Below are 22,500 nucleotides of genomic sequence, written 5' to 3'. Positions count from 1 at the left end.
GGAGATATGCTGGCTCTATACACGCTAAAAGTCCTGATTATTTACATGGAGTTTGGTGGAGATATGCTGGCTCTATACACGCTAAAAGTCCTGATTATTTACATGGAGTCTGGTGGAGATATGCTGGCTCTATACACGCTAAAAGTCCTGATTATTTACATGGAGTTTGGTGGAAATATGCTGGCTCTATACACGCTAAAAGTCCTGATTATTTACATGGAGTCTGGTGGAGATATGCTGGCTCTATACACGCTAAAAAGTCCTGATTATTTACATGGAGTCTGGTGGAGATATGCTGGCTCTATACACGCTAAAAGTCCTGATTATTTACATGGAGTTTGGTGGAGATATGCTGGCTCTATACACGCTTAAAAGTCCTGATTATTTACATGGAGTCTGGTGGAAATATGCTGGCTCTATACACTAAAAACCTGATTATTTACATGGAGTCTGGTGGAGATATGCGCTCTATACACGCTTAAAAGTCCTGATTATTAACATGGAGTCTGGTGGAGATATGCTGGCTCTATACACGCTTAAAAGTCCTGATTATTTACATGGAGTTTGGTGGAGATATGCTGGCTCTATACACGCTTAAAAGTCCTGATTATTTACATGGAGTCTGGTGGAGATATGCTGGCTCTATACACGCTAAAAGTCCTGATTATTTACATGGAGTTTGGTGGAGATATGCTGGCTCTATACACGCCTAAAAGTCCTGATTATTTACATGGAGTCTGGTGGAGATATGCTGGCTCTATACACGCTAAAAGTCCTGATTATTTACATGGAGTCTGGTGGAGATATGCTGGCTCTATACACGCTAAAAGTCCTGATTATTTACATGGAGTCTGGTGGAGTTTGGTGATGGTGATTTCGGGGCTGTTTCATGTTAAACTAAAAGGATCTTACTCTTTAACTAAAAGCTCTATCTCTGTAGGGATCCATCCCATAATGTTGTCAGACACATGCGATTAATGGATTTCTTGGGACAGGCCTGTGGTAGAGCTCTGGTAGACCGCTGTGTTGACTGTAAGTTGTGGTTGTTTGTGGTCCCAGGTCAGCTGGATAACCGCTGCAAGCTGCGTAACGTGCGGGACCTTCGTCTCGCCGGGCTGGACATCACGGACACGTCCCTGCGTCTCATCTGCCGCCAGATGGCGTCTCTGTCCACGCTGGACCTGAGCTACTGCAACCACATCAACGACCAGTCGGTCAACCTGCTGACCGCCGCCGGGACCACCACCAGAGACTCGCTGATGGACATCAACCTGTCGGGTAGGGACACAGGGGGACACACAGAGGGACACAGGGGGAGACACAGGGGGACACAGGGGGAGACACAGGGGGACACACAGGGGGAGACACAGGGGGACACACAGGGGGACACAGGGGGAGACACAGGGGGACACAGGGGGACACACAGGGGGAGACACAGGGGGACACAGGGGGACACACAGGGGGGCACACAGGGGGGAGACACAGGGGGAGACACACGGGGGACACAGGGGGAGACACAGGGGGACACACAGGGGGAGACACAGGGGGGACACAGGGGGACACACAGGGGGACACAGGGGAGACACAGGGGGACACACGGGGACACACACGGGGACACAGGGGGACACACGGGGACACAGGACGACACACAGGGACACACATGGAGACACACAGGGACACAGGGGGACACACAGGAGACACACAGGGGGACACACAGGGGGACACACAGGGGACACACAGGGACACACACATGGAGACACAGGGGGACACACAGGGGGACACACAGGGACACATAGGGGGACACACAGGGGGACACACGGGGACACACAGGGGACACACAGGGACACAGGGGGACACACAGGGACACAGGGGGACACAGGACGACACACAGGGACACACATGGAGACACACAGGGACACAGGGGGACACACAGGAGACACACAGGGGGACACACAGGCACACAGGGGGACACACATGGAGACACACAGGGACACAGGGGGACACACAGGGGACACACAGGGGGACACACATGGAGACACAGGGGGACACACAGGGACACATAGGGGACACACACGGGGGACACACAGGGACACACGGGGACACAGGGGGACACACAGGGACACAGGGGGACACACATGGAGACACAGGGGGACACACATGGGACACACAGGGGGACACACAGGGACACAGGGGGACACACATGGAGACACACAGGGACACAAGGGGACACACAGGGACACAGGGGGACACACATGGAGACACACAGGGGACACACAGGGGGAGACACATGGACACACACAGGGGGACACACGGGGACACAGGGGGACACACATGGAGACACACAGGGACACACATGGACACACAGGGGGAGACACATGGACACACACAGGGGGACACACGGGGAGACACACATGGAGACACACAAGGGGACACACAGGGACACACATACAGACAGAGGGACACACACACACACACATACAGACAGAGGGACACACACACACATACAGACAGAGGGACACACACACACACATACAGACAGAGGGACACACACACACACATACAGACAGAGGGACACACACACACACACATACAGACAGAGGGACACACACACACACATACAGACAGAGGGACACACACACACACATACAGACAGAGGGACACACACACACACACACATACAGACAGAGGGACACACACACACATACAGACAGAGGGACACACACACACACATACAGACAGAGGGACACACACACAACACATACAGACAGAGGGAACACACACACACACATACAGACAGAGGGACACACACACACACACATACAGACAGAGGGACACACACACACACACACACATACAGACAGAGGGACAACACACACACAATAAACAGGGGACACACACACACACATACAAAACAGAGGGACACACACACACACATACAGACAGAGGGACACACACAAAAAAAAAAAAAAAAAAAAAAAAACACACATACAGACAGAGGGACACACACACACAAACAGACAGAGGGGAACACACACACACACATACAGACAGAGGGCAACACACACACACATACAGACAGAGGGGCAACACACACACATAACAAGGGACACACACACACATACAGACAAGGGACACACACAGACAACACACACAGAGAGGGGCACACACACACATGGGAAAACAACAAAGCGACACACACACAACAGAAGGGACAACACACACATACGAGACAGAGAAAACCCACACCACACACAGAACACTAAAACGAACACAACACATAACAGGGGGCCACACACCACACACACAACACAGAAGGTCCACACACACACACACACACACATACAGAGGGACACACACACACACACACACACAGACAGGGACACACACACACAGAAATGAACTGAATTGAAAGCTGCAGTTTCTGACCGCTGTCCTCTCTGTCCCCCCTCTGTGTCCCCTCTGTCCCCTCTCTCTCCCCCTCTCTGTCCCCTCTCTCTGTCCCTCTCTCTGTCCCCTCTCTGTCCCCTCCCTGTCCTCTCTGTCCCCTCTCTGTCCTCTCTGTCCCCTCCCTGTCCCCTCTCTGTCCCCTCCCTGTCCCCTCTCTCCCTCCTCCTGTCCCTCCTGTCCTCCTCTGTCCCCCTCCCTGTCCCCTCCTGTCCCTGTCCTCCTCCCTCCTGTCCTCTGTCCCCCTCCCTGTCCCTCCCTGTCCCTCTCTGTCCTCTCTGTCCCCTCCCTGTCCCCTCTCTGTCCCCTCCCTGTCCTCTCTGTCCCCTCCCTGTCCTCTCTGTCCCCTCTCTGTGTCCCCTCTCTGTCCCCTCCCTGTCCCCTCTCTGTCCTCTCTGTCCCCTCTCTGTCCTCTCTGTCCCCTCTCTGTCCCCTCTCTGTCCCCTCCCTGTCCCCTCCTCCCTCCCTGTCCCCTCTCCCCTCTCTGTCCCTCCCTGTCCCCCTCTGTCCCCCTCTGTCCCCCTCTGTCCCCTCCCTGTCCCCTCTCTGTCCCCTCCCTGTCCCCTCTCTGTGTCCTCCAGTGTGTAACCGCGTCACGGACCACTCCCTGACCTTCTTCAAGCGCTGCGGCAGCATCTGTCAGATCGACCTCCGCTTCTGTAAGCAGGTGACGCGCACGGCGTGCGAGCGCTTCATCGCCGAGATGTCCGTGAGCGTCCCGTTCAGACTCACGGAGGACAAACTGCTGCAGAAGACCTGCTAGTCCCCACGCACACACACACACACACACACAACGCACACACACACACACACACACACACACACACACACACACACACACACCTCCGCACTTACAGTATATTATGGGATGGGATGTGTCTCATTTTACCAGGGCTGTTCTCAATTGAAGAGATTCTGAGTCGACTATCACTCAGTCAACTGTCTGACTGATCCATTAGTTGATTTAATCGACAGATCTGTAAATCAGAGTTTCTCCACTAAGAGTCGTGTTAAAAGCACCACTTTAATTCTTGTGTTTACCAGAGATGAGCTCGTACGGTTCTTGGAAATCAGTCATTCAGCATGAAAACAGCATCAGACATGACTAATGGAGTACAGAGATCTAAGATGACTAAGACCAAAACCACCGATTAGTCGACTAGTCCACTAAGAGGGAGCAGCCCTACATTATACATCTCTCTGTGTACACACACACACACACACACAGATAAACTCTGTTTCTGTTCGTACGTTACACACACGTACAGATCAGTGAAAAGCATTTTGAGATCATCTTCCTGAGTCAGCGTTACGGAGACCAGACGAGAGACGGATGTTCAGCGGACCGGAGAAGAGGACGCAGCACGCGGGGATCACTTGCTCGTGTTTGACCGTTTGGCTTGTTTTATTTTTTATTCTTTATATATTTGAGAGCTCAGTATTTTTATAAAAGCATCTGGTGGTGAGTGTTCAGGTTCAGGAGCAGACGGCCTTCACATCAGACACCAAACTCACCGTACGCTTACAAGTTTCAGTTGCATTTTCCGAGACTGTTTTTGTCGCTTTTTTCCCGAAGTTTCAAGAGAACTTAACGGTTGCAATTTTGTTGTTGTAAAAAGTGCCAAGAAAGGAGGAAAAAAATGACAAAAACGGAGGAAAAAAATGACAAAAACGGAGGAAAAAAATGACAAAAACGGAGGAAAAAAATGATAAAAAAGGAGGAAAAAAACATCTTGAGTAACCCTGATCTACATGTGCAGGTTCAGGAGCAGACGGCCTTCATGTGGGACATTAATGGGACGTCGGTATCAGACCCCAAACTGACTGAAAAGGCTCCAAGTTTCAGTTGCATTTAACCAACACTTTTGTCTTTTTTTTCTCAACATTTTTGTCACTTTTAAAAAAAAAAATAAAAAACGCAGAAGAAAAAACCCAGACAAAACCGCAGAAGAAAAGCGACAGAACGGGAGGAAAACTCTGATCCATATTTTAGATTCTAGTTTGTTCTGCAGATTCAGCAGCAGACGGCCTTCATATGGGACATTAATGGGACTTCAGTATCAGACCTCAAAACTAACTGACAGAAAACATCAATATGTGACTAAATTATCACAACTACGCCCCCAATATGTGGAGTATATATTCCCAGAACGATAACACGGAGGAAACCGGTTCATATTCCAGTTCACAGCTGCAAACACTTCATTCCATCTGTCCATTAATCCAGCCGGAGAAAAGCGCCAAAAACATCATAAAAAAGCACCACAGAAGTCTGTAAAAAAACGGTTGAAAAAGCGATTGGATTTGGTTTGGATTGAAAGTCTCGTTTGCCCAAAACTACCGAGTTTTGGGGTTAAAAATCAGACGTTTTTGTCGCTTAGATTTTTCGACTTTTAAACGTGAAAAAAGGCTCCAAGTTTTAGTTGCATTTTCCGACACTTTTTGTCTTTTTTTTTTTTTTTTTTTTACATATTTGTAACTTTTACCCAAATTTTTCTTCCTTTTTTTTTGTTTGAAGCTTTTGTTTTGCGTTTTCCGAGACTTTAGTGACTTTCGAGAGAAGGTAACGGTAACGGTGGCGAATTTTAACCACGTGGTTAACGTTGTGAGACGGTCCCAGTTTGGTTCGGTTTAAACACCAAATCTACTGAGTGAAGGTGATAAAAAGACGGAGGTTTGGGATCAAATCAGACGTGACATCACTTCCTGAAGGTGACCACGTGACGCAGAACGTGACGTAGCTCTGTTTGGTCCCTGCGCCGAGACCCGCCCTACGAAGCAGCCCGATTGGTCGGGGTCAGGCATTTGACCCTGAGTGGTTAAGGTTAGGATAGCCGATTGGTCAGGGGGATAGGACCTGAACGTGTAAGCATGGACGCCCGGCCAATAGGAGCGATTGAAGGGCGGGTCTTGGCGTGGCCATGGTAGGATTTGTAAATTCACTACCAGGACATTTGGCGCTCTTATACGGCCACTAGAGGGCGACGCCACTAGAAACATTAGCATAGGGCAGAATGATGCTGGGACATACCACTGATGGGGGAGTTTTTAGGGGGAAGCTCCAGCCCCGAATACTTTCTCCAAAGCCCTGAATCTTTAATGTTTTTAAAATACCTTCAACTTCTCTATGGTAATACTGTTACTACTACTAGTACTACTACTGCTACTATTTATCTAATCAAATAAATATAAATATAATATGGTATCCTTCCTCCTGCACAGACATCGGAATATCCCTCGTTAGCTGATCTGACCTCGTTAGCAGAGCTGACCTCGTTAGGAAATCTGACCTCGTTAGTAGAGCTGACCTCGTTAGCAGAGCTGACCTCGTTAGCAGAGCTGACCTCGTTACCAGAGCTGACCTCGTTAGCTGATCTGACCTCGTTAGCTGATCTGACCTCGTTAGCTGATCTGACCTCGTTAGTAGAGCTGACCTCGTTAGCAGAGCTGACCTCGTTAGCTGATCTGACCTCGTTAGTAGATCTGACCTCGTTAGTAGAGCTGACCTCGTTAGCTGATCTGACCTCGTTAGCTGAGCTGACCTCGTTAGCAGATCTAATGTGTCTTTCAAGGAAAAAGCAACAAAAACGTTGAAAAAAAGCGACAAAAAAGCGTTACGTGTTGAAATAAACTACAGGACGTAACTGCTGCTGGAGCGAACGACTTCTGTGGGTGTTTTTCAGTCTCGGTTAACGGATCATCAACCATTAAATTAATCTCCAACTATTCTGATAATCCATTAATCAGCCTGAGCCATTGAGTTTATAATAGAACAGGTAAACTGTGTGATGTCAGCTCGTTAAATGTGAATATGTTTCTAGTCTCTTCTCTCCTCTGGGACTGGACACTGAAGATCTCTGAGTTGTGGACAAAACATTTGAGGATGTTCATCTTGGACTTTTTGGGAAACACTGATCCACATTTTAGAGACAGAAGAACTCATCCATTCATGCAGACATTAATGTTTCCAGTCTCTTCTTCTGTTTCTCTTCTCTTCCTTCAGATCTTTATGAATTGTTGACTGTTGGGTTTTGATGGCTTTTCTCCAACATTTCAACATTAATTTATTGATTGTTCTTTCTATTCCAGTTTGTATTTATTCAGTTATTCAGTAACTTAATAATCATTTTATCAGGATGGTTTGAAACTAAAACATCTGCTTTCTCCAAAATGCTCCGGTTGTTCCTCGGGTCAAAGTTTGATCTGTTTTCAAACTAAAAGGCTGTTGTTGCTGCTGACAGACTCAGATTGTTATTCTAAGTGTCTGACAACATTATGGGATGGATCCCTACAGAGATAGACCTTTTAGTTAAAGAGTAAGATCCTTTTAGTTTAACATGAAACAGCCCCGAAATCACCATCACCAAACTCCACCAGACTCCATGTAAATAATCAGGACTTTTATCATCATAAAACACACTTAATTCAAAGTGGACAGAAACTAAATAAAACTACCAAAAGCCGTCTTGGTTCATCTTTCCACTGTTCCAACAATCACCACTCTGGTTTGGTTGAAATAAACCCTTAATTCACCCATTTACATGTGGAGATATGCTGGCTCTATACACGCTAAAAGTCCTGATTATTTACATGGAGTCTGGTGGAGATATGCTGGCTCTATACACGCTAAAAGTCCTGATTATTTACATGGAGTCTGGTGGAGATATGCTGGCTCTATACACACTAAAAGTCCTGATTATTAACATGGAGTCTGGTGGGGTAAGCGCTAGCGACCCATTAGTCCTGTAGGGTTACATTACAGCCCGGGTCTTGTTTAATTCTGGACTAGTTTCAGACACAGAAACATGGAGACAGAGAGACCAGGTTGAAAGCCCCCGAAATGACCCTTTAATTTTAAACTTTGACCCGAGGGGACAACACAGGTTTAGGACAGACTTGAACTGTTCTGCATATGTTTAAATAATGACTCCGTACTGTGTGTGTGTGTGTGTGTGTGTGTGTGTGTGTGTGTGTGTGTGTGTGTGTGTGTGTGTGTGTGTGTGTGTGTGTGTGTGTGTGTGTGTGTGTGTGTGTGTGTGTCGTGCTGTAATCTGTCACCGCAGGTCAACGTGATCATGTTTATATTTGTAAATCCCAAAAACTAAGTGCTAATATGCATTAAAAGAATTTCATTTGTACCATCGCTGAGTCAGTTTCTTTCTTCACTTTTCATATGATGATGGAGCCATGGGAGGGGAGGGGAGGGAGGCTGGGTGGATCAGCCAATCAGCGCAGGGGGGGATCAGCCAATCAGCGCCCTGCTGTAAGCTTTTTATTTACCGGCAGAGGGCGCTGATACTTCATTACTAGAGACAGAGATAAATCAATAAGTCAATAATATTGTAGCGCTACGTGGAAGAACCAAACTGTTTTGGGCACATTTATGACAGCGTTTTGGGGCTGTTTTTGGCACTTTTTTAGGCAAAACAGTCAACACTATTACACCATATACTGTTACAATATATACCGGTATATACAAGAAGAAAACAAGTGTCAATAAGTATATAAATAATATTTAAAAAGAAAGAAAAAAGTGTCAATGTGTAACAAAAAAGACCGCATCAGCGTCAGACGCTGGCTTTCCGCAGGCCGCTGATATAACGGCAGAGCGGAACGATGCAATTCATTCCCTATGAGAACAGCGGAATGAGCGAAATCCGCTGACGTAAGCAAAAGTGCCCGGATGTTCACCGCTCTCTGAAGGTTGATTAGAGTCAACGAGAAGGGGCGACAGAAGCGGTGGCAGCGGCAGAAGCGGTGGCAGCGGCAGCGGCAGAAGCGGTGCTCGGGTCTCGGCCGTTGCTCTCATCAGGACGCATTCAGGCAGTTAAAGAAGTAATGATGATGATGATGCTCCATGTTGAAATGTTTGCCCCGCCAGTCTCCTCCTTCACGGTAGAAACGCCAGAGCTGCAATGAAGGTGCCTTTTTCTTTACTGTCCCTCTGATCCAGGTTTAGCTCCGCTAAGCTACTTTAGTTAGCTAGCTACGAGCTAACGAGAGCTTACGGTTAATGCAACGGGGGAGCTAACGTTAGCCTGTTAGCTGCTAATGCTCATAATAACGGTCAACTCTGACGTGACAGCTTCGACTAAACATCGAATTTAACCGAGATGTTAAGCATTAAATAATTAAGCTAAATGTGTTTGAATGTGATGGTTATCAAACATATTGTAACATTAACTGTGTGCTTGTGTTGGCAGTCAACTGTTCGCTCTTTTAGCGTTTAGCCAGAACGCCCACCAGACTCCATGTAAATAATCAGGACTTTTAGCGTGTATAGAGCCAGCATATCTCCACCAGACTCCATGTAAATAATCAGGACTTTTAGCGTGTATAGAGCCAGCATATTTCCACCAGACTCCATGTAAATAATCAGGACTTTTAGCGTGTATAGAGCCAGCATATCTCCACCAGACTCCATGTAAATAATCAGGACTTTTAGCGTGTATAGAGCCAGCATATCTCCACATGTAAATGGGTGAATTAAGGGTTTATTTCAACCAAACCAGAGTGGTGATTGTTGGAACAGTGGAAAGATGAACCAAAACGGCTTTTGGTAGTTTTATTTAGTTTCTGTCCACTTTGAATGAAGTGTATTTTACGATGATAAAAGTCCTGATTATTTACATGGAGTCTGGTGGAGTTTGGTGATGGTGATTTCGGGGCTGTTTCATGTTAAACTAAAAGGATCTTACTCTTTAACTAAAAGGTCTATCTCTGTAGGGATCCATCCCATAATGTTGTCAGACACTTAGAATAATAATCTGTTCCTGTCAGCACATGTTGTGCAGTAAGCAGCCATACTGTATGATGCTGTCAGATCAGGGATTAATGTGAGGGTGCTCTCTGACTGCCAGGCAGGAGCCTCGTCCATGTGGGCTTCATGTTGTGGTCTGCTGAATGACGTCATGGGCACCGGGGCGGTCAGAGGCCAGCAGCCGGGGTTCGGGGCCGGGGCGGGACCCTTCAGGTTCGCCCCCAGCGCGGGGTACTCCACGTACCCCCCCAGCAGCTCAGGGAGCCCCAGTCCGGTGTGCAAGGCCTGCGGTCAGGCCTTCTCTGTCTTCAGGAGGAAGGTGGGTACCAGGTCCAGGTCCAGGTCCAGACCACCAGCTACTGTCAGCTCATAGTACTACCAGCTCATAGTACTACCAGCTCATAGTACTACCAGCTCATAGTACTACCAGCTACTGTCAGCTCATAGTACTACCAGCTCATAGTACTACCAGCTACTGTCAGCTCATAGTACTACCAGCTCATAGTACTACCAGCTACTGTCAGCTCATAGTACTACCAGCTACTGTCAGCTCATAGTACTACCAGCTCATAGTACTACCAGCTCATAGTACTACCAGCTACTGTCAGCTCATAGTACTACCAGCTACTGTCAGCTCATAGTACTACCAGCTCATAGTACTACCAGCTACTGTCAGCTCATAGTACTACCAGCTCATAGTACCACCAGCTACTGCCAGCTCATAGTACTAGCCTCAGCCATAGTACCACTAGCTACTGTCAGCTCATAGTACTACTAGCTACATGTCAGCTCATAGTAACACCAGCTACTGTCAGCTCATAGTACTACCAGCCTATCGACTACCAGCTACTGCCAGCTCATAGTACTACCAGCTCATAGTACTACCAGCTACTGTCAGCTCATAGTACTACCAGCTCATAGTACTACCAGCTACTGTCAGCTCATAGTACTACCAGCTACTGTCAGCTCATAGTACTACCAGCTCATAGTACTACCAGCTCATAGTACTACCAGCTCATAGTACTACCAGCTAATAGTACTACCAGCTACTGTTACAGTCAAACATCACATATACCCCAGATACTACTATGTGATAGTACTACACCAACTCAATCGACTACCTGCTGCACTAGTACATACCAGCATACTACCACCAGTACTACTGAATACTACTACAGCCACATAAGCCACTCTCATAGTACTCACAGCGCATACTAGTACAGACTCATAGTTAAACACCACTCTGTACATACCCTCCCCTAGTACTAACACTCCTAGCTCTAACAGCTACCTGTACTACTAAACAAGCTAACCTACCACAATAACACTGCCCTAACATAGACTACACATCTACCTGTCAAGCATCTTTTTTTACTTCACATGGTGCATGGTGGATTAATACACAAACCTGTCTCTCTACCTGTCTGTCTGTCTACCTCTCTCCCTCCCTGTCTCTCTCTCACTCTTTCTCTGCTCTCTCTCTCTCTTTCTCTCTCTCACTCTCCCTCCCCCTGTTCTCCCCTCTCCCTCCCCCTCTCCCTCCCTGTCTCCCTCCGTTTCCATACCTGTCTCCCTACCTGTCTCTCTCCCTGTCTCTCTCTCTCTCCCTACCTGCCTGTCTCTCCCTGCCTGTCTCCCTACATGTCTCCCTGCCTGTCTCTCCCTGTCTGTCTCCCTCCCTACCTGTCTCCCTGCAGTATATGTGCGGTGACTGCAGGAAGAGTTTCTGCTGCGTGTGTTCTAACTAACCTGTCTGTCTCTCCCTACCTGTCTCCCTGCAGTATATGTGCGCTGACTGCAGGAAGAGTTTCTGCTGCGTGTGTTCTAACTAACCTGTCTGTCTCTCCCTACCTGTCTCCCTGCAGTATATGTGCGCTGACTGCAGGAAGAGTTTCTGCTGCGTGTGTTCGGAGCTCCAGGACGACCTCCGCCGGTGCGGCGTGTGCCGGTTGCTACGGGCGACGGCGTTCCAGCGCCCGCGGCTGATGCGTCTGCGGGTGCGAGAACTGCGACAGTATCTACTGCTGCGCAACGTCTCCACGGAAACCTGCAGGGAGAAGGAGGACCTGGTGGAGCTGGTGCTGTGTCACCACGGCAACCATGAGGAGGAGGACGTGGGCTCGCCGTCCGCCGCGCGGTCGGCCTCCGAGCTGTCGCCGCTCGCTGCCGCGCAGGGACAGCCAATCAGCCGCAGCGACAGCTCCGACACCAACCAGGTCTGATTTCTTGCTCTTTCAGCGTGTAGCAAGAACGCCCACCAGACTCCATGTAAATAATCAGGACTTTTAGTGTGTATAGAGCCAGCATATCTCCACCAGACTCCATGTAAATAATCAGGACTTTTAGCGTGTATAGAGCCAGCATATCTCCACCAGACTCCATGTAAATAATCAGGACTTTTAGCGTGTATAGAGCCAGCATATCTCCACCAGACTCCATGTAAATAATCAGGACTTTTAGCGTGTATAGAGCCAGCATATCTCCACCAGACTCCATGTAAATAATCAGGACTTTTAGCGTGTATAGAGCCAGCATATCTCCACCAGACTCCATGTAAATAATCAGGACTTTTAGCGTGTATAGAGCCAGCATCTCCACCAGACTCCATGTTAATAATCAGGACTTTTAGCGTGTATAGAGCCAGCATATCTCCACCAGACTCCATGTTAATAATCAGGGACTTTTAGCGTGTATAGAGCCAGCATATCTCCACCAGACTCCATGTAAATAATCAGGACTTTTAGCGTGTATAGAGCCAGCATATCTCCACCAGACTCCATGTAAATAATCAGGACTTTTAGCATGTATAGAGCCAGCATATCTCCACCAGACTCCATGTAAATAATCAGGACTTTTAGCGTGTATAGAGCCAGCATATCTCCACCAGACTCCATGTAAATAATCAGGACTTTTAGCGTGTATAGAGCCAGCATATCTCCACCAGACTCCATGTAAATAATCAGGACTTTTAGCTGTATAGAGCGCATATCTCCACCAGACTCCATGTTAATAATCAGGACTTTAGCGTGTATAGAGCCAGCATATCTCCACCAGACTCCATGTAAATAATCAGGACTTTTAGCGTGTATAGAGCCAGCATATCTCCACCAGACTCCATGTAAATAATCAGGACTTTAGCGTGTATAGAGCCAGCATATTCCACCAGACTCCATGTAAATAATCAGGACTTTTAGCGTGTATAGAGCCAGCATATCTCCACCAGACTCCATGTAAATAATCAGGACTTTTAGCATGTATATAGCAGCATATCTCCACCAGACTCCATGTTAATAATCAGGACTTTTAGCGTGTATAGAGCAGCATATCTCCACCAGACTCCATGTTAATAATCAGGACTTTTAGCGTGTATAGAGCCAGCATATCTCCACCATACTCCATGTAAATAATCAGGACTTTTAGCGTGTATAGAGCCAGCATATCTCCACCAGACTCCATGTAAATAATCAGGACTTTTAGCGTGTATAGAGCCAGCATATCTCCACCAGACTCCATGTAAATAATCAGGACTTTTAGCGTGTATAGAGCCAGCATATCTCCACCAGACTCCATGTAAATAATCAGGACTTCACTCGACAAAATCCCTCCATTTTGATCAAGGGGGTAGGCAAGCATCCACAACTCGAACCTCCTATGGGGAGATTCTGATGCTACAAAGCCGTCACCTCCCGTTAGCATCCCATTGACTCCCATTCATTCTGACGTCACTTTGACAGAGAATAACTTTACATCTGAAGCGTTTAAAGACTCTATTTGTCCGTTGTTTATTTCTAAAGAAACACAACAACGTATAAAAGGCTCCATTACCTTGTAGCTCACGTTATGGCTCCGTAGCAGACGCTTTTATAACAATAGGCTAACGATTGGGTCATAACCACGAGACTTACTGTCACACAGTAGAGGAATTACCGTATAGTACAGGAGAAGCTCACAGGCAGTTTGGACTTCCATTATCTGTTTAGGTTTAATGACTAATGTTAACTAGCATGTTAGTGATCAGTAATGACTAATGTTAACTAGCATGTTAGTGATCAGTAATTAGCCTGTGCCTATGTTATCTCCTTACATATACCTACGCTCTCCGTCTCTGTAAGATTGGGAATGATTGAGATTTCTCTCGGCACAGCTACCAGAAGACTTCACACTTTCAGACAGGTTGCTCACGTCACATCTACGTCTTCAAGCTCAGTTGGAGGCTGCTCAGTAACGCTCAGCCAGCACCGGGAAAGAGACTTCTGATATCCTTCACTGGTCTCCGTCCAGAGACTCGGGACCTGCTGGTCCAGTCTATATACGGTCTACGGTTCTGAGCACCCTGCCACGTCACTGACATAATAGGACAACAATAATAGGACTAATATTAGGGCGTAATCATTAATATTCAGACTTCTATAACACTCATCTACTCTACTGGAGTAGAAACAGGACAGTCTTCTATTTCTATGTTTTACAGGAGGTGTGTGTTTCTTCTTCTGTGTTGCAGGACTCGGGTGATGCAACGTCTGAGTCTCTGCTGAACCTGGACGCCGGCGAACGCACTCCGGAGGTGATTAATTTAACATTTATTTAACCAGGTAGACCGTTGAGAACAGGTTCTCATTTCCACCGGCGACCTGTCCAAGAAAAGCATACACGTACAGGACAACATACAGTTACACATTCAATACAGTACAGCAATACAGAATAAGATAGGCCGCATGAAGGCCACATATAGGCCGCATGAAGGCCACATATAGGCCGCATGAAGGCCACATATAGGCCGCATGAAGGCCACATATAGGCCGCATGAAGGCCACATATAGGCCGCATGAAGGCTACATATAGGCTGCATTGACTATTTTCTCTAACGTTTTAGTAGCTTTTTTCAAGGTCTTAGTAGCCCGTTTGGACCCCTAAGCTAAACATTAAGGCTACCACCTGATGAATACGGAGTGTTTGAGTGCGGGGAGTCTGCCGGCGTGGTTGCGTTGCGTTCCTGACCCATGGCGTCCTCTCGTCCCCTCAGGTCAGTCCTCCGACGCGGCGCCGAGCGTCTCTGTCGGACGTGTCCAGTCTGCGAGACGTGGAGGATCTGTCCGTCCGCCAGCTGAAGGAGATCCTGGCCAGGAACTTCGTCAACTACTCGGGCTGCTGTGAGAAGTGGGAGCTGGTGGAGCGCGTGGGCCGCCTGTACCGGGAGACCCAGGACAACCGGAGGTCACGTACGTTACAAAGGGCCCAGTCCGCAAATACACAAACAACTTCCACAGACACCCAGTATCTGTCTATCTGTCTATCTGTCTATCTATCTGTCTGTCTGTACGTTCATTACACACACGTGAGGTGTAGAATGAGATCCACAAATGTCCGTTGTAAAGTTGCAAATGTTAGGAAGATGTAATGTTTACAGTTACTAAAGTTACAACCGTTATGTTTACGTTCAGCCCACAGTCACAGCTACGCTGTATATGAAGGCACAAAGTGCTGGAACAGTCATACCCCGGCTGCAATGAAGGTTCAGTGACTTATTGAGCGTTTATTTACAGACAGACATACACACACACACACACTTTTAAACGTGTTCTAGTAGAAAAGTATGAACCTGAGACTGAGCAGAATATTTCGCTGTGATAACTGTCTCTGTTTCTTGCAGGGGAGAATGTGAGCAGTACTGTAACCTCAGGTAAGATACCACTTCCTGTTAGTAACCATAGAAACGTCAAACCTCTGCTTCCTCTGACAATATGAAGACATGTACTTCTGCTCAGAGCTGCAGAGAAACTCCTTCCCTCTGCCTGACCTCTCAGAGATTCATTCATTTAACCCTCGCGTTCACCTTCTGCCAACTACACAACGTTTTCTGACGCTTATTTCTAAGTTTTTTCCCCTTATCCCGATGTTTTTGTCACTTCTCTTCTGCGCTTTTTTGACGTTTTTTTTTTTTCCCCAACGTTTTTTAAGCTTTTTTTGTCACTTTTTTCAACACTGTTTTATCAGTTTTCTTTCAAATGCTATCAAAAACGAATAAAACAGCCAAATTCGGTGAAAGTAGTTAACTGATCATGTATTTAACTTGTGAAGAGCTTCGTAGGGAACCATCCATGTTATTTTTTTTTGACACTTTGGTTGAAAGAAACCCAAATTCTGATATAGAAACTTTGACCCGAAGACAACAGTAGAGTTAAAGTGCTCATATTATGAAAAAAATAATCACTTTTTCTGGTGATTTGGGGTGTTCTTTTGTGTCTCTGGTGCTTCCACACACATACAAACTTAGAAAAAAATCCATCCATGGTGTTCTGAGTGAGATCTGGTTTCTGAATGTGTCCTGCCTTCAGTCTCCTGGTGAGCTGGTCAACATCTGCACGGCTTTCTACGGCTCTAGCCGAGACGAAGGGGGCTAGGGGGCTAACCGTTAGCATGCTAGCTCGTTCTCAATAGCAAAACACTGCTACAACACACACTAGTTCACCATAATCTCCAGAAGAACTACTTCCATGTGCTCCCTGGTTTAGAAGAAGTCTCCCAGCTGATCCTGCCTTGGAACTGACTGAAGTCGGAGAAACAGCCTTTCTTTTACTGTCTATGGAGCTAGCTGACATGAGCTACGATCTGAGCTACTGAGCATGTGCGAGTGCAATCAAAGATAGTACAGAAGAAGAGAGGTCTCACTCTGTAGCTAAAACAGAGACCTGAACACAGGGTGAAAAGAGGAGCTGCAGCAATGTGCAGTACAACTAAAATATGGTGTTTTTTTGATAATTAAACCATGTAAACCTATTCTGATACAACCTTAAAATACAATTATGAACCTGAAGATGAGCAGAATATGGGAGCACTTTAAGTTGACTTTTGCAAGTCAGACGGTGTGTGAGAGTTTGTTTGTCCCTTCATATTATTGTGTTGTGCTACTTTAGATGGTTCTAGTGTAACCCCAGTAGAGTGATTCTCTTCCTTTCTTCCCTAAAGATGTGGCCCCCCCCCCTACTCTCTGCAATGGCGCTGTGGCCGGTAAGCTCATCCCTCTGTCGCCGCCGGCAACATCACTAAACAATTACCTTACACAATCTAATGTGTGTGTGTGTGTGTGTGTGTGTGTGTGTGTGTGTGTGTGTGTGTGTGTGTGTGTGTGTGTGTGTGTGTGTGTGTGTGTGTGTGTGTGTGTGTGTGTGTCAGATGGTGAGAAGAGTCCTCTGGCGCTCCATGACGACGGTCTGTGCCGTATCTGCATGGACGGTGTCATCGACTGCGTCCTGCTGGAATGCGGTCACATGGTCACCTGCACCAAGTGCGGCAAGAGGATGAACGAGTGTCCCATCTGCCGGCAGTACGTGGTCCGCGCCGTGCACGTCTTCAAGTCCTAACGCTCCACACACACACACACACACACACACACACACACACACACACACAAAACTCTGATCCTGTGGATGCTACAACTCTCACCTTCTTTGCACATTGAAGTATTATGAACAGAGTTATCTACGGGGTTACATATGTCTCATTATGTGTGAACATCTGTGTGTGAATGTGTAATCTGTAAATATTAACCCTGTGTTGTCTTCCCTGTCCTCCTTTTTGTTTTTCTGGGTCAAAATGTAAAAAACGATTCCAACGTTTTGGTCGACATCTTCGTCACTTTTTTTCAAAGTTTCTGTCAATATTTTTCTGCGCTTTTTTTACGTTTTTTAAAGATTTTACATTTTTTGTCACTTTTTTGACATTTGATTCCTACGTTTTTCAGCGTTTTTTTTATAAAAAATTTTCTTTACATGCTATAAAATTTAATAAAAGACCCAAATTCAATGGAAGTAGTGAACTGATCATGTATTTAACTTCAAGAGCGTTGTAGGGAACCATCCACGTTATTTTGTTTTAACATTTGGTTGAAAGAAACCCACATTTCTGATATAGAAACTTTTTGAAAATGGGTCAGATTAGACCTGGGGACACCAGGAGAGTTAAACACATTCCACAAATCTGGGATCGGCAAATTCACAAACAAGTTCCACAGATACATATCTCAAATCACACAAACTTACAAATAAAAAGTATTTCAACAATGGCAAGCTGTATAATTTGTAAAAAGGCTGTAAGATGCAACACATTTATACAAGCATATGAAAATTCTCTCCTTGGTTTTACCTTAATAATCCAAATGTAAAATCACAACAACACTTAGGCTAAAGGTCATGAAAATTCACCCTCCTTAATTATTAAAAAGTATCGGTACCGACGATATTGACCCTGTATTTACTTCAATACCAAATATTTCAGTATTGCACATCACTAATATAGAGTAAGAACTATCAAATACTATTCGAGGTACATGGATTTTAGGTCCTTGTTAATCTTAAAAGGTCCAATGTGTGGGAATTTCTCCCATCTAGCGTTGAGATCATATATCCCAATCAACTCTCTCTCGCGCCACGCAGTTCAAAGTAGGTATTACAGAGAGTGACATATCTTCTCACATGGACCAACGAGACACTATTTTGTCCTAAACCTTTTCGATGTTTTGCCAGAAAATCGCTTTACACCTGTGTGCGTTCTCGTGCTTTTTTTAAAACCGAACAGTCACCGAATCTTTCTTGCAGATCTTGCAAACGTACGGCTTCTCACCTGTGTGGGCTCTTCTCATGTGAGCCAACAAGCCACTACTACTCCCAAACCCTTTTCCACATGTTTTGCAGGAATACGGCTTCTCACCTGTGTGAGTTCTCCTATGCCTTTATTAATGCTTAAGCATCACAGAATCTTTTCCCACAAGTCTTGCAAATGTACGGCTTCTCACCTGTGTGAACATCTTTGTAACATTTGCAACTTTCAAACGGACATTTGTGAATCCAGTTTTTATCTGTGAGTCGACTCTACGTGTTGATTTGAAAGTTGAAAAGAAAGATGTTAACAAATGCTTTTCATGTATTTGTAACTGTGTGTAACGTACTGTGGATATATTGTTTGTTGTATTTGTGGAACGTGTTTCATATTTATAGACTACAGATTTACACACAGATGTGGAATCTGTTCCCATGAACACACTGGGACATTTCTAACCCCGTAGGTACCTTAAGTCGTAGGATCGTATCCTCCTACGACTCATTCCTCAACTTAACATATCTCTGTTTTAGCTTTTCTTCTGATTTATCGAATCAAAGAATGTGTGGCATTCCTAAGGCACGTGTCCCCAGCCTCAGATCTGCAGATAAACTCCATTTAAAGAATAACTTTGTTTCCTTTTTCCAACCTGGACGCTCTGTTTCCACGTGGTTGTGTCTGAGTGACCGATGGGAACATTAGTCTCTGAAACAGGTCCAGTATGAATAGTACGATATGATTTTTATATATATATTTTGTTTATTTGTTTCACAGAACATAAAAAAACTAAATACACATATAAAACCACAACCAAATGTAGAGCGTTGAATAAAAAGCATCAAATCTTCATAGAAAAACTAGAAAAAAATTTCATTTTACATTTTTTGGCGGTGAAAATCTGCAGAATTTATACTTCGATTGATTTTCTCTAACACTTTTTTCTGATTCGTCACTTTTTTTTCCAACTTAAGTTTAAAGCGCCTCAGAAACCACCAATCTTCAGGTTTTACGCTTTTGTTCTAGTTTTAGTAAAATTCTTTGGGCGCTGAGTTGAAGTTGAAGCGACAAAAACGACATAAAAGTGACAAAACGTTGGGGAAAAATTTCACAAATTTTGGAAAACAGCGTAGAAAAAGAGGAGGGAGACAAAAGCGGGAAAAAAAGTGACCAAACGTCATTAAAAAAAAAAACTTTATGAAGAGCAACAAAAATGTTGAGACGGGTGAAATCATTCTTAAAGTAACGAGCTGCCAGAACTCTCTGTTGGTTATTTCTTACAGTGTAGCAACAGCTAACCTATACACACATATACACACATATATATAATATATATACAAATATATATATATATAAGGTTATATATATATATTAGATATGTGGTCACCTAGCAACAGCTAACCTCAGACAAAGCGGTGCTAACTCATCCAAACATCCGGCTGATTCTCAGCAGATAATCTGAATGTTTTAGTTGTTATGGTGTGGTTTATGGTGGTTTATGGTTGGTGTATATTGTTGGGAGGGGGGTGAAGATTATGGGATGGGCTGAGATATGTGAACAGATTGAACATCTGTGTGTAGATGTGTAATCTGTAAATACACAAGTTCCACTAATAAACAACATATGTGTGTTAGTACATCACACACATTATTTATGAATGAATAAGTTGTGTTGTTAGGAAGATGTTCCACTTAAGTTTAGGAGAAAGATGGTAAAAATTGGTATATTTTGAGGGAAAAAAATCCGAATTTATTCTTTTTATTATTTCAAAAGTTGAAATATTTTAGGTCAGAATATTACGGGGGGAAAAAACTGAATATTATTTTTTATTTTTTACAGAAGTTGGAATATTTGGAGAATAAATGTCAAAATACGAGAAAAATGACTGAAAATTTCAGATTTGTTTTAAAATATTTTTCTGCGGTAAAGTCCCGCCCCCCACACCCGGCCGACCAATCACCAGTCAATCCCAGCTGTCTATCATGTTCATCTAAAGGTTAGTCAGGTGTTCAAAGAAGCTTTTCATTCATTCATAAATAATGTGTGTAACGTACTAACAGATATATTGTGTAGAACTTGTTTGTGTGTATTTGCATATTCCACAGTTACACACAGATGTTCAATGTGTTTATATAAACTCACTGAGACATATTCCATCCCATAGTTTCCTCTCATGTACGAGTGATGTATTAGAGTCCACTGACACCGTGTGGTATAGAAAGTATCAAGTATTTACATATAATGTAACGATCCATATGAGATGTGTATATATCTATATTTCCTCCCCTTTTGATTTGAACTGTGTGAGATCAGATGATTGCTCCCAGAGCATGACACGAAGCTGTATGACACCGTTATGGTTTTTCATCTTCTTCACCTTCTTAATTACTGAGAAACATCTCTGCTGCTAATAGAGATCACGAAGAAGAGTTGAGGTTCCGTCTTTGTATTTGGGAATGTTAACTTTTTATTTTGGTAATTAAAGATTTTAATTAACGTCTGTTTGTGTTCTTTCTACTACAAAAGCAAGTGGGAATATTTTAGGGGAAAAAAGAAATTTGAATATTTTGAGAAAAAGTTGGAATATTTAAAAAACAAAAAGTTGGAATTAATTTAAAAAACAGTTGGAATATTTAAACAAAAACGACTACTACAAAAATAAGTCTGAATATTTAAAAAAAAGGTTTATTTACAAATAAAGTTGTATTTAAAAAAAAAATCTGAATATTTCAAAAAATCTAAAGTTGGAATATTTAAACAAAAATAAAAACATTCAGTTTAATAACACGTAGGAGATTTTTTTTAATTGTATTTAAACATAGTATGCATTACACATATGCGAACAAACAGTAATACACTACTTATTTTTAGGAAAATATAGAATTATACAAAAAAATTATAATATCGGCTCTATCTGATGACGTGTGGACGCGTCACAGTGTTTTGAGTTTGGTTTTCAGCGCGAGGACACACAGCTACGGTGGCGACAGTTTAGACACCAAAACTACCCGTTAAGTTTAGGAAACAGATCGTGGTTTGGATTAAAACTCTCCCGAGGACCGAACACGCGCGTCCTGGGGCGAAATATTAAATTTATACTTTTATATTAGCCGAGATTTAGCGTAATTTGGCCATTTCAAGCCATAACCGCGAGCCAAAGGAGCCGACTCTGCGCGAGCCCGGGAAAGGTTGCCTGAGTCCGGGATTCAGATGGAGGGCAGCGCCGCTGTCAGCTCCACGGCAGCCCGGGAAAGGTTGCCTGAGTCCGGGATTCAGATGGAGGGCAGCGCCGCTGTCAGCTCCATGGTTCTGTTCGAGGATGAGTCGGTGGATGTTCGGTACGGAACCGGAGCCCAGCTCCAGCTGTCGCCGTGTGGCTGTGAGTTCACGCTGCTGAAACCCGCTGACGTCTCCGGACATCCTCCGAGACCCGCCGAGAGATTCCGACATCCTCCGAAACCAGCCGAGAGACTCCGACAGAGGACCAGGTTCACCGTCAGCTCTTACAAGGTGAAAACATTTCTGTACAAAAGAGTTGTTAGATCACCAGGTTTCTAGTGTTAAAATGTAACTAAGTACATTTACTCCAGTACTGTACTTCAGTACCAAATGTTGAGGTACTTGTACTTTATTTGAGTCTTTTCTTTTCATGTCACTTTCTACTTTTACTCCGCTATACATTTCAGAGAGAAATATTGGACTT

At 44.8% G+C, this 22,500-nt stretch overlaps 3 protein-coding genes across 10 annotated transcripts in view; all 3 read left to right on the top strand.

Annotated features, from left to right (window-relative positions):
- LOC120561110 (lysine-specific demethylase 2B-like) overlaps nucleotides 1-4,511 on the top strand; it is a 24,592-nt gene extending 20,081 nt beyond the window's left edge. Inside the window, exons 10-11 of the mRNA XM_039804062.1 lie at nucleotides 1,060-1,278; nucleotides 4,026-4,511. Of these exons, the coding sequence (XP_039659996.1) occupies nucleotides 1,060-1,278; nucleotides 4,026-4,207 (401 nt within the window). The 3' untranslated portion in view covers nucleotides 4,208-4,511. The remainder of the gene's footprint in view (nucleotides 1-1,059; nucleotides 1,279-4,025) is intronic.
- A 4,625-nt stretch (nucleotides 4,512-9,136) lies between these two features.
- rnf34a (ring finger protein 34a) lies at nucleotides 9,137-17,932 on the top strand. Of its 6 annotated transcripts, XR_005639438.1 has the most exons (9): nucleotides 9,138-9,365; nucleotides 10,305-10,523; nucleotides 12,070-12,420; nucleotides 14,706-14,768; nucleotides 15,228-15,423; nucleotides 15,646-15,716; nucleotides 15,855-15,884; nucleotides 17,171-17,212; nucleotides 17,378-17,473. XR_005639438.1 is itself a non-coding variant. In XM_039802504.1 (8 exons), exons 1-7 carry the CDS (start codon nucleotides 9,360-9,362, stop codon nucleotides 15,864-15,866), a joined length of 918 nt encoding a protein of 305 aa, XP_039658438.1. In that variant the 5' UTR covers nucleotides 9,138-9,359; the 3' UTR covers nucleotides 15,867-15,884; nucleotides 17,378-17,488. The 6 variants fall into 6 exon arrangements, 4 of the variants coding, with proteins under 4 accessions (XP_039658438.1, XP_039658437.1, XP_039658435.1 ...); XM_039802504.1 differs by lacking the exon at nucleotides 17,171-17,212 and having other exon boundaries at nucleotides 17,378-17,488; XM_039802500.1 differs by lacking the exon at nucleotides 15,646-15,716 and having other exon boundaries at nucleotides 9,143-9,365; nucleotides 17,378-17,932.
- A 3,808-nt stretch (nucleotides 17,933-21,740) lies between these two features.
- The window catches only part of LOC120560203 (uncharacterized protein C5orf34 homolog), a 15,933-nt gene continuing 15,173 nt past the window's right edge, over nucleotides 21,741-22,500 (top strand). For all 3 annotated transcript variants that reach the window (XM_039802472.1, XM_039802471.1, XM_039802470.1), the window contains exon 1: nucleotides 21,741-22,307. In XM_039802472.1, coding sequence (XP_039658406.1) covers nucleotides 22,008-22,307 — 300 coding nt within the window. In that variant the 5' untranslated portion in view covers nucleotides 21,741-22,007. The remainder of the gene's footprint in view (nucleotides 22,308-22,500) is intronic.

Source organism: Perca fluviatilis, chromosome 6 (assembly GCF_010015445.1).
Source record: "Perca fluviatilis chromosome 6, GENO_Pfluv_1.0, whole genome shotgun sequence".
Lineage (NCBI taxonomy): Eukaryota > Metazoa > Chordata > Actinopteri > Perciformes > Percidae > Perca > Perca fluviatilis.
Note: the sequence above shows the minus strand (reverse complement) of the source record. Positions and strands in the feature narration are given on the sequence as shown.

Excerpts from the sequence above, each read along its gene's own strand:
- rnf34a (XM_039802500.1), top strand. Across the intron at positions 12,421-14,705 it reads ACAGCTCCGACACCAACCAG|GACTCGGGTGATGCAACGTC; the intron begins GTCTGATTTCTT and ends TCTGTGTTGCAG. Across the intron at positions 15,885-17,170 it reads GAGCAGTACTGTAACCTCAG|ATGTGGCCCCCCCCCCTACT; the intron begins GTAAGATACCAC and ends TCTTCCCTAAAG.